Source organism: Ctenopharyngodon idella, chromosome 12 (genome assembly GCF_019924925.1).
Source record: "Ctenopharyngodon idella isolate HZGC_01 chromosome 12, HZGC01, whole genome shotgun sequence".
Lineage (NCBI taxonomy): Eukaryota > Metazoa > Chordata > Actinopteri > Cypriniformes > Xenocyprididae > Ctenopharyngodon > Ctenopharyngodon idella.
The window spans coordinates 28156459-28169377 of record NC_067231.1 but is presented as its reverse complement, the minus strand read 5'-3'; the positions used below and the strand labels follow the sequence as shown (position 1 = coordinate 28169377).

Genomic DNA, 12919 nt, shown 5'->3' with positions numbered 1-12919 from the left:
GGGTAGATTACTTATGAATTGTAATCAGTTACTGATTACAAATTACATGACAAAATTTGTAATCAGTAATATAATCTCTTAGATTACGCATTTTTGGTAACGTAATCTGACTACTTTTGGATTACATTTAGATTACTTTTGTGCTAACCCTTATTTGATGTCATATTTTGTAGGATAATCTTGTACTATTTTGACAGACACAAAGAAAAAATACAGTCCAAAAAATATATTCTATTCACCAACGAAAGCCTCAGCAGATTCTTTTTAAAGTGCAATGTATGGACAGTTAATACTTCAAAATATTAATGTACCTGTTAGTGTTTGCTGATACACTGAATAAAACAAAATCACATCTTATGATTTTAAAACATATTTAGGCCTACTTAAAATTAAGTACATTTAGAAAACAGCAACATTACAAAAACAAATATTCTTGTTAAAATTAGGAGAATCAATGAATTGTGAACAACTTACTGCCATTGTGTAAATAATATGTAATCATGTAATCCATAAAAAAGTAACTGTAGTCTGATTACGAATATTTTAAAAAGTAGTTTACTCTAATTACAAGTACTTGATTTTTGGAATCCGATTACGTAATCCAGATTAGATGTAATCCGTTACCACCCAGCTCTGTATATAACATATCATAATATAATATCATTTGACGGTGGTAGTGACTAGTGAGTAACCATGTATGGTTTTACCTGTGGTTACCAAATCTCACTGTGAGAATATTTCATTTAAGTCCCCACTTGAATCTACTTGAAAAGCCCTGATATAGGCTGATGTGAATGAGTCCATGGCCTTGGTGGAGCTGTGTGTGTGTGTGTGTGAGAGAGAGAGAGAGAGAGAAAGAGAGAGACCTTCAGTCAAGGCTAAACTGATAAAATCACTCAGATGTGATACAGATGTGAACAGTGAAAGCACAAACTACGAGGAATAAAGTGCAGTTATACATAAACGGATCAAGAAAATGCAGAGGAAAGTGGCATATTTAGAAAGGAGGAACGTTTAATCGGAGCATTTGTTCCTCACGGTGAACATTAGGTGATGCACACTTGAAAAGAAGTAAGGGCACTTCATTTAAACTCGCTGTTTTTTTTTATTGTCACGTTTTCATGCAGTGTTTTTATTATTATTTAACTGACTGATGTTATCGTATGCAAAGTATTTGACGTACCTGATTTGACTGCGCGTTATCGTTATAAGATCAGCTCTGCTGTGGTACTTGTTCATATGTAGTCGTCATGCCTACTTCAAAATATTATTTTCTTTTTTCTCCTTTATTTTTGCACTCAACATCTCAAAAACCTACACTTTTATTTTACTCTTAATAGACCGAATGCAACAGATTTGGTGCAATCTGAAGCAGAGAGGAGTAATGCAAAATGCAAATCATTAATACAGATCTATTTCAGTTTTATTTCAAGAAGTTTCAGAAATGAATACATGAATGCAACCCCACGGATGTGACCCAAGAGCACGCGCTGAGGGATCAAGGCTCCATAAGCAGCTTTAGGGTTCATAACAGAGTCATTGTTGGACTTGGACTGTTGTTTGTTTTTAACTGCATTCCATCTGGTGAAGATGATGAAGATGATACACTTTATGAAAGGGTCTGTAATAAAGATCCACAGCCTGTCGCGCGCATCTCGGTGTCTGACAGCTGAAGGCGGTGAGTTTATAATGTGACACTCTTGTTTCTGTTCGTGACGTCATGTCTCTTGAGGGAATCTGTAATTTTACATAAACATATTTAAAGTGTGTGGGTCATTCCTACTGCAGTACTTCTTCCTGTCATCATCATATGCATGCTAATATATTGGATATAATATTAAACTTAAGATGTTTAAAGATTAAAGTTCGATAAAGATTAAGTTTTCGAGATTGAACTGTTGCTTGTCAAAGCCATGTGTGAGGTTTAGAAAAGTGTAAAAATGTTTGAAGTTTGAATGTTATAGAGGTCTCACAGACGGGTGGTGAGAGTGTTAGACAGATGGATAGATAGACGGACAGATAGATGTATGGATGGATAGATAGATGGACGGATAGATATATGGATGGATGGATAGACGGACGGACAGATAGATGGATGGATGGATGGATAGATAGACGGACGGATAGATATATGGATGGATGGATAGACGGACAGATGGATGGATGGATGGATAGACAGACGGATGGATGGATGATGGATGGATGGATGAAATGGATAGATAGATAGACAAACAAACACATAGATGGATGATAGATGGATTGTTGGATGGATGAATAGACAGACAGACAAATGGACAGATGGATGGATAGTTGGATGGATGGATAGACAGACAGACAAATGGACAGATGAATGGATGGATAGTTGGATGGATGGATAGATAGACAAATAGATGGATGATGGATGGATGGATGGATAGACAGACCGACAGATAGATAGATAGATAGATAGATAGATGAACAGACAGACGAATAGATGAATGATAGTTGGATGGATGGACAGACAGACAGACAGACAGACAGATAGACAGATAGATAGATAGATAGATAGATAGATAGATAGATAGATAGATGGATTGTTGGATGGATGAATAGACAGACAGACAAATGGATGGATGGAAGGATAGATGGATGAATAGATTGATAGACTGATAGACAGACGGATGGATGGATGGATGGATGGATAGATGGATGGATAGATGGATAGACAAATGGATGGATAGACAGGCCGACTGACAAATGGATAGATAGATAGATAGATAGATAGATAGATAGATAGATAGATAGATAGATAGATAGATAGATAGATAGATGGATTGTTGGATGGATGAATAGACAGACAGACAATGGATGGATGGAAGGATAGATGGATGAATAGATTGATAGACTGATAGACAGACGGATGGATGGATGGATGGATGGATAGATGGATGGATAGATGGATAGACAAATGGATGGATAGACAGGCCGACTGACAAATGGATAGATAGATAGATAGATAGATAGATAGATAGATAGATAGATAGATGGATAGATGGATGGTTGGATGGATGGATAGACAGAGAGACAGACAAATGGATGGATGGATGGATGGATGGATGGACGGATAGATATATGGATGGATGGATAGACGGACAGATAGATGGATGGATAGATAGACGGACGGATAGATATATGGATGGATGGATAGACGGACAGATGGATGGATGGATGGATGGATAGATAGACAGACAGACGGATGGATGGATGATGGATGGATGGATGAAATGGATAGATAGATAGATAGACAAACAAACACATAGATGGATGATAGATGGATTGTTGGATGGATGAATAGACAGACCGACAGATAGATAGATAGATAGATAGATAGATAGATAGATAGATAGATTGATTGTTGGATGGATGAATAGACAGACAGACAAATGGATGGATGGATGAATAGATTGATAGACTGATAGACAGACGGATGGATAGATGGATGGATGGATAGACAAATGGATGGATAGACAGGCCGACTGACAGATAGATAGATAGATAGATAGATAGATAGATAGATAGATAGATAGATGAATAGATGGATGACAGATGGATAGATGGATAGTTGGATGGATGGATAGACAGACAGACAGACAAATGGATGGATAGATTGATAGATTGATAGACGGATAGCTGGATAGTTAGATGGATAGATAGACAGAAGGATGGATGGATGGATGGATGGATAGATGGATGGACGGATGTATAGATGGATGGATAGATAGATAGATAGATAGATAGATGGATGGATGGACGGATGTATGGATGGATGGATAGATAGATGGATGGATGGACAGATAGTCAGATAGTCAGACAAGCAGAACAAACACCCTGTACTCGTCTGATAAAAATCTCATTCAGTGTGTTGAAATGTAACTGCTGTAACCTGATTGCTCAATCCGTCCTTGTTGCACAATGTCAGATAATTGAGAACATGTTTTGGACTCAAGTATCGTTTCTGTCATCTGTCAGTTGTGCGTGGGTTTTCCTCTGCTTCCGGTCCAAGAGTGTGTATTGTAGGAGGAGGTCCTGCTGGTTTTTACACGGCACAACAGCTCCTGAAGGTTTGTGTTTTCACTTCTCAGGTTAAAATGCACATAACGACTGTCTGACAAGGAAAGATTTCATCTTACCGTAGCTGTTTGGATTCATTGATCATTTAACTTTGCTGATTACAGCTAATAAATTTTCTCACAAGATTCTCTACAGTAAGTGTCCCGAGGCCTTGCGTGACAGAGCGCTTTAGGCTTGAAAGTTATTTTTGGAAGGCATCCAGCAGGGCTTGATATTTTACAGCTCTCTTGAAGTTTACCTTTACCCCATTTGCATATCTACTTTTGATTCCCACAGAACATGCAATAACAATGCTGCAACATTACAGGTTTTCAGATAAACACAGAACACACTGTTCTGGCACTTTGATGAAGACTAAATATCCAACCACAGAAATGAAAGAGGAAATACAGGTTGAATCACAAGTGCGTGGCAGAAATAAAGAGCCATCAGAGGGTTTTGAATGCTGATTTTTAGTTTTTTGTTCTGCATGAGACAGACAAATCCCATTGTTTCCTTGCATTTTCCCACAAAGCACACGTGTGTTTGATGACTGTGATTGTTCATGTGACTTTCAGGCTCGGCAAGATGCAGTCGTAGACATTTATGAGCGGCTGCCGGTGCCTTTTGGATTGGTGCGGTTTGGAGTCGCGCCTGATCACCCTGAGGTCAAGGTCAGGCCTTTCTTTTGAAGTCAGTATGAAATAATGAACATAATGAATGATCATTCCTTTCAATGCCTGTCATACAGAGACTACTTTATTAATCAATTCCCCAAAACAAGTCATACTGCTTTTTTTTTTTTCTAAATAAATGTGCTGTTTTAATCAACAACATTTCAGATTATGGAAGTAAAATGGTAAATAATGCTGAGTTTATTGAATATTTACAATTTCTTCATGATAATTTTGCTATGATAATGATATGATAATAAAAACACCATTGTGATTTTTTTTTTTTCCCACCATTATCTTCATTGATTTTAGATATGTCAACACTAAAGAACAATAAAGAAAATTAACCAGATGACATAAATGGGCGAATACGCATTAAAAAGCACAATTTATGCAAACATGTTGTATGTAACAATGTTGGTGCATTAATAATCATAACTTGTGAAGGGTTTTTAAGCCAGGTTACACAGAAAATAAACTGCTTAAATCACATTTCTCATTTCTATAAAGAAACACACACACACACACACACACACACATACACACACAAAAAAATCAAGTTTTTATTAACAAACCATAAACATTTTCTTAAGTAACCACAGCTGGTTAAAGTGCAATTTAGAGGGAAAACCTTAAGTTTAGGACATTTGGGGACATTTGTTTCCACAACAGGTTCTAAATTGGTATTATTTTAGTGCACTTTCTGTTTGGGCATTACATTTCTTGCCTAGTTTCGTGAACTTTTCGTCTTGTGATGTGATTATGAAAGTGTTAGATATTTAAATCTCTGATCTAAACCTTAAAGCAAAAATGATTCATATCAATGAATCAATTTAAAGGGGACCTATAATGCCCCTTTTCATAAGATGTAATATAAGTCTCTGGTGTCCCCAGAATATGTCTGTGAAGTTTCAGCTCAAAACACCCCACAGATCATTTATTATAGCTTGTCAAATTTGCCCCTATTTGGGTGTGAGCAAAAACACACCGTTTTTGTGTGTGTCCCTTTAAATGCAAATGAGCTGCTGCTCCCGGCCCCCTTTCCAGAAGAGGGTGGAGCTTTAACAGCTCACGCTTCAGTTGCTCAACAATAACAAAGCTGGAGAATCTCACACAGCCAAAATGACGATTGTCAATAACGCTGTTCATTTTTGGTGTAAATTTTAGGGTTAGTGATGTCACAAACCCGGGAAGAAGCTCGTTGTAGTCCCTACCAGCCATTTTTTGTAGTCCTTAAAAAGTGATTTCTGTAAAAGAAAACGTGAACTTTGAGCTTCGTAACTTTGCAGATGTTGTTTATGTTCAAACAGCAACATTACACACTAACTAAAGTTAAAAAAGTGAAATCATAATCCCTTTAAAACTCTGAATTAACTGTTTGTTTGCAATGTCATGGCACTTTTCACGTCTTAAAATATTATATTTTAGTAAAAATGCATGTGGTTAAATATATCGCTGGTTATTACTATTTATTGCTATTTGGTGCATGTTAATCACAAATACTGTTTCCTGTTGACTCAAGCTGATTCAATGTTAGAAAACTTTATCACCTTTAGGTGTAAAATATTGCCTCTCATTATTAAGATAGGGACTATCTGTTTGACCAATGGCCAGTGCGTTTGTTGAAAATGCACAGATATGACTTTACCTTTAAAAACCATTAGGTGAAATGAGAGCACGGACTCTCTTGTTGTATAGCATATGACAAATTAAGGTCATCGGTCTGATTGTTGCCAGTCATGAATGCTTGTTTATGTCTGATGTATGTCGTTAAGAAAATGTTATCTGTCAGTGACCTGCATACATGTGAGTTCCATGATAAGTATCATAAGCTTCTCAGACATCAAACTGGCAGTCCTGATGTCAAATTATCATAACCCAAACAAGCTCTTCCTCTGCTGGATGAACAATTTCTGCTGGATAAAGTTTGAGAATGTATTAGCTTTCTTTTTCATCATTAGTCACTGCTATAAATGCGTACTTACTAAAATAATGCATGTTTTTATTCCTCATTTTAATGTTCCAGAATGTCATTAACACTTTCACCCAGACGGCCAAGCATGAACGATGCAGTTTTCATGGTAACGTGAATGTGGGCGAAGATGTGACAATTGAGGAGTTAAGACAAGCATACCATGCTGTAGTGCTGGTGAGGAAGCCACTCACAACACCAAAATTAACAACCACCAATTGACTATGACATATAAATAAAATAAATACTATTGGATGGTCATTTTTTTGCAGCATAAAGCCTGGTTTTACCCTTGAAAATCCTTGACCTAATTTGGTGTTCCGGGTCAAAAATGACCAGCCTTTAAGTTGCTTGTAAATCTTTCAATATGCTATATTATCAAGAAATATTGTAGTGGCCAAAAATGATGTCTGGAGGGGATGTTTGTTTTTAATGACCGAATAAACCATCAAAATATGAGGAAAACATTTTATATATGAGGGAAGAACAAAACACTAAACTTGGTTAAGGTAACTGACAAAACTATTTGGCAAGAAAAAAAAAAAAAAAAAAAAGGCAAACTACAGCTTCAGGTTTTATTTTATTTGCAAAAAATGCTTAGAAAAACAAAAAGCTTACTTGAAAAAGCATACACTAGCTATAAAAAAACAGTTATTAATATTTCGTTGGTTCTCTCTTGTTTTGTTCAAAATTTCTTTGCATGACAGCCTTACCAAAAATTTTTTGTTGCACAATTCAACATGTTTCATTGTGTTATCACAAATAAAACAATTGACTCCAAGCAAAACTATGCAATATTCTTACAAAATCTTTAACACATTTTTAATAATATTTGAATAAAGGGTGAAAATGTTGATTTTCCCTGGCTGGACATCACTGTTGGCCATTCAATCTTGGATTCAATCTTTTTATCAGCTTGTTTTCTTTGAATTAGCATAAGTTTTGTGTTTCTTTTTGAAGCTAATTGATCTGAGCTTAAGCACTTCAGTTTTTGACTTTCAAGTAGATAAGCTCAGATCAGTGATGCTTATGATAAATCAGTTCCTTAAACAAATACAAAACCTGCTCTAATTTAAAGAAAACAAGTTGACGAAAAGATTGAATCAACTATTTGACTATAACATAGCATAGGAAGAGATTTCGAAGCAATTTTTGGTAGGCTGGTCATTTTCGACTGGGAACACCACAAGTGTAACAAGATCAGGAACAAAAACAAACAAAAAAAAGCACAAATATTATGATTTGGGGGGAGTTGTTATACCCTGTATGAGCTAATTTAGCAAGTTATAGCTCAGTGGGAAAAGATTAGTATTTTGGGGGAAAACAACATTCTTTCTCGGTCAAAATGACTCCAATCATGTGACAGTGAAAAGCACAATCTATGTCTTCTGTATCTGTTTCCCCAGAGTTACGGAGCCGAAGGAAACCGCTCCATGGAAATTCCGGGTGAGGATTTTCCCGGTGTTTTTTCAGCTAAAGACTTTGTCGGATGGTACAATGGACTTCCCACTAATAAGGAGGTGTAGTTTGATTTAAATCATTCCAGACTTCTGTCTGTGTTTGAAGTCAGTACCCCTCAAACAACTCTCTAATGTAAGCATCTGTTCTTTTGATTTTTAGCTGTGTCCAGATCTCAGCTCTGAAACAGCTGTGATCCTTGGACAGGGAAATGTGGCTCTGGATGTTGCCCGAATACTTCTTTCCCCTTTGGACATGTTGAAGGTCTGTGGACATGCTTAATGTAATAGGTGGATGCGGCCATTTGTAACTTGTGAGTGTGAGTCATCCGGTGTCATTTATTTCCAGTTATTTTAGCTGTACAAAAACAGTAGTTTACATATGAACCAGTTCATTTTAATGCATTGGTCAGAAAGATTGATTAATCAGTCTCAGACCCATATGTCAAACCCATTCACTATATTGACTTAATGAATCACAAGTTATTACTTTCGCCACCCTCAACTCTGAAATGAACTGAGAATTGTTACATTGTTTCCTTAAGAATCACAAGACAAGGCTCACATTTAGTGAACAATATTTTTTCAGAGAAGAGATTTAAATTTTTATAAGGGGTGTAAGGGTACATGTATTCATCTCGAACCGTCATGGTTCAGTGCATACAGTCAGACTACGAATACAGTCCGTCACAGGCAATTCACACTCCAATCCAAAAGGGGGCGTACGTGGTAATGCAGCACTGTTTGCTAACCCCCACAACAGGAAAACAGGATCTATGCATTGAAATGTTTACATGTAATCTCTCAGCCAGTGTTTCAAACGCGGAAAGACATCAATAAAACAGCTAGAGAATAATATCTCACGTAGCATTACATTCACCTTAGGCGAGGCATTTAGTGTCCACAGTATGTTAGTTCACTAGAGAGGAGCATTTCACTAAATATATATGCACTATATTAGCTAATATGTTCATTATATTTACATTACCTGTTAGTTTTTGTAGGTTTTGTTCTGTTTTGTCTTGTTTTCATTGCGTTCACCTTCTGTTTGCTCATCTTCAGTTTTCCCCATGAGTTTCATTCATTCATCTGATTCACCTGTGTCTTGTTAATTCCCTCATTAAGTGATTAGTTAACACCTCTTCTGTTTTACCAATCATCATCTGGACCAATGCATCTACTCCAGAGTCCACTTCAAGTCCCAAAATCACTTTAACTCCAGCCCAAAGGTGGAGGCTGAGGAAGAGGAGAGGGTCCTTAGTATCTCCAGCCCCTGTGTCCGCTCCAGAGTGGGCTCCGGCCCCTGAGTCCGGTCCAGTGTGGGCTCCGGCCCCTGAGTCCGGTCCAGTGTGGGCTCCGGCCCCTGAGTCCGCTCCAGTGTGGGCTCCGGCCCCTGAGTCCGCTCCAGTGTGGGCTCCTGCCCCTGAGTCCGCTCCAGAGTGGGCTCCGGCCCCTGAGTCCGCTCCAGTGTGGGCTCCGGCCCCTGAGTCCGCTCCAGTGTGGGCTCCGGCCCCTGAGTCCGCTCCAGTGTGGGCTCCGGCCCCTGAGTCTGCTCCAGGATGCTTTCCAGAGGCTGCCTCAGGCCCAAAGCTCAGTCTAGAGAGTGTTGCAGTGCCCATAACGGCGCTAGCATTTGTGTGTCTCCAGCCCCTGACCAGAGTCCAGTGATGGCTCACTACCCCATAGCTCCTCCCAAGAATTTTTTTTTGGGGGGCTTCCCTGCCTCCCTGAACTGCCAGTTCCACCCTGGACCTTTGAACTGCTGGCACTACCGGTACCATCCTGGAGACAACCTGCCTTCATCACCCTTGTCACCTGTCACGACTCTAGGATGCCAGGGTTAAATGTCAGGTTTTGTTTTGTTTTGTTTTTGTTTTCATTGCATTCACCTTTTTGTTTGCTCATCTTCAGCTGACCCAGTTTTCCCCTATGAGTTTTATTCATTAATCTGATTCACCTGTGTCTTGTAAATTCCATCATTAAGTGATTAGTTAACACCTGTTCTGTTTTACTAATCATCATCTGCCTATTTAAGCCCTGAGTTCCCATTAGTCCTTTGTCCGTTCTCGTTTAATTCTAGGTTCTCCTGTGTAATTATAATAAAGTCTATTCCTAGAATCCCTTCCCCAGTTTCACAGACAAGGCTTAAGCTTGTCCTAGACTAAAATTTGAGCTGTTACTGGTAATAACTTGCACTGACTTATCTTTAAATATGTCAGAGCCATTGTTTTGTCTTAAAATGTACACCAGTAATGTTCAAATGCCCTAAATGAAATAAGGCCTAAGCCCTGTCTATGAAACCGGGCCTTAGTATTCTTGAGCTTTATCTACACAGCAACTCATGACATTAGTAATGTCTTAATTATTTAATATATATTTAAATAAATTTGTCAGGAAAGAAGTTATGACAGTAACTGTGTAAATTATTGTATTTCAAAAATGAATTGGAGTAGAAAAATAATTGAAAGATAATTTTATAATTAGATTTAGAAGTTATTGCAAAACATGCCTTATGTGCAGTCTACTTTTTTTTTTTTTTTTTTTTTGAGTGTAGATTATTATATCTAAAAATGAATAGCAACTGAATTTAATAGTTTGGGCTCTTTTGTTAATTGTAACCTTTAATATTATAGTAATGTGCAGGAAAGAGCTCCCTGTATATAGTTGACAACATTAGCCGAGATAGATTTTTTTTTTAATCCTTAAGAAAATGTTAATTATAATTTAATTTATTTAAAGAGAGAGACACAATTTGTTCAATAAACCACTGTTTAATAAAAAAGAAGAAACAGAAGCAATTTTATGTTTAGTTTTCTCCCTTGCTGTACCAAACCTGTACCGAACTGTCACTTCAGTACAGAGGTTCGTACTGAACCCTCATGTTTGTGTTCCATTACACCCCTAGTATTTAGAAAATGTTCATACATTTTGCTGAACAGAGCTGATAACATCAGTAATTGGTAATTGTTTTTGATGAGAGACATCCTTTAAACCACCCTTTCCTGTTTTCATTCTGTCATCTGATTCCGTTTGCTATCCTCTCTGACTTTCATTTACAAGATAATATCCAGAATTCACTTTTTACTTTAACACTTCTCGGTTTAGGGAATAGTTATTTTATTTACAAACAAAAATGTTAATTTCACTTTCATTAATGGAACTTGTATATCATTTTCGGTGGATGTGGTTGGATCACTGTACAAAAACACTTTGCATTACTTGTGATTCTGTATGGCAAAAGAAATTGTTTTATAAAAATGGTGAGTTTGCAATGAGAATTGAATGTGATGATAAAGACTAGTAGTGCTACGAAATAATATTTCCAGTCTAGTGTAATTTATGACATCAATCTCAAACCCATCAAATGTTTGTTTTTAATCAGTTAAATGACTCACTCACTCACTATATTATTGACTTACATGATCACAAGTTATTACTTTCGCCACGTTCAACTCAAAATGAACCGAGAATCATTACTTTTCAGAAATTATGATAATAAAAGAGCAGAGTTTATTGAAAAAATTACTCTACTCAATGCTCTGACCAGTACAATTCCAACAAGTGTTATTTTACTAAGGGAAAAACAGTGGAAAATTACTGCTTCACCGCATCGTCCTTTGGTTTTAAAAAGCTGGAAATGGAGACATTCTGTTATTTCCTACTCATGAAGATAAACATCCCTTGAGACCACACAATCAAAATTAAACAACGATAGCAAGCATTGCAAGAGCAAGGAAATAAGTAATATAAAAACATTTATTAATTTAATATGTATCTATAAGAATGTTAGAATTACATTATGTTTCTGTGACGGGTAGGTTTAGGGATAGTGTAGGGAAGGATGATAGTATATTGAGTCAACATTTAGTCTCATATAAAAGATTCCGTAACTTTCGTACTTTGTGGGGTCATCCGAGTCTTTGTGGGGTCTCTCTAATAAATACAAGTTCACACACACCTATCATTATAGTATAGAGTGCAACTTTCACATGCAATTGACAGATAAACTGCACGCTCCTAACAGCATTAAAGAGGGCAAATGTTATTATTCAAATGAACTGTGTATATGCAATTTAAACAGATTGTTCTTCATCCATGCAAGAAAAGCATGTCCCTGAATGAGCACGGTCTTATAGCGTATTTAGGTAATGTTAAAGGGTTAGTTCACCCGAAAATGAAAATTCTGTCATTAATTACTCACCCTCATGTCGTTCCACACCCATAAGACCTTTGTTCATCTTCAGAACACAAATTAAGATATTTTTGATGAAATCCGATGGCTCAGTGAGGCCTGGATTGAGAGCAAGATAATTAACACTTTCAGATGCCCAGAAAGCTACTAAAGACATATTTAAAAAAGTTCATGTGACTACAGTGGTTCAACCTTAATGTTATGAAGCGACGAGAATACTTTTTGTGCACCAAAATAACAACTTTATTCAACAATATCTAATGATGGCTGATTTCAAAACACTGCTTCATGAAGCTTCGAAGCTTTACGAATCTTTTGTTTCGAATCAGTGGTTCGGAGCACCAAAGTCATGTGATTTCAGTAAACGAGGCTTCGTTACATCATAAGTGTTTCAAAATTTCAATAGTTCACTTGACTTTGGCAGTTTGATACACGCTCTGAACCACTGATTCGAAACAAAAGATTCATAAAGCTTTGAAGCTTCATGAAGCAGTGTTTTGAAATCGGCCATCACTAGATATTGTTGAATAAAGTC

At 37.1% G+C, this 12919-nt stretch overlaps 1 protein-coding gene across 3 annotated transcripts in view; it reads left to right on the top strand.

The window, feature by feature from the left end:
• The first annotated feature begins 904 nt into the window (after positions 1-904).
• Positions 905-12919, top strand: part of fdxr (ferredoxin reductase) — a 24478-nt gene continuing 12463 nt past the window's right edge. Inside the window, exons 1-7 of one of the 3 annotated variants that reach the window (XM_051913779.1) lie at positions 905-1071; positions 1422-1678; positions 4009-4100; positions 4668-4763; positions 6790-6912; positions 8142-8255; positions 8356-8457. In XM_051913779.1, the coding sequence (XP_051769739.1) occupies positions 1591-1678; positions 4009-4100; positions 4668-4763; positions 6790-6912; positions 8142-8255; positions 8356-8457 (615 nt within the window). In that variant the 5' untranslated portion in view covers positions 905-1071; positions 1422-1590. Of the gene's footprint in view, positions 1679-4008; positions 4101-4667; positions 4783-6789; positions 6913-8141; positions 8256-8355; positions 8458-12919 lie in introns of all 3 variants that reach the window. The other 2 variants (XM_051913778.1, XM_051913780.1) reach the window with 2 other exon arrangements.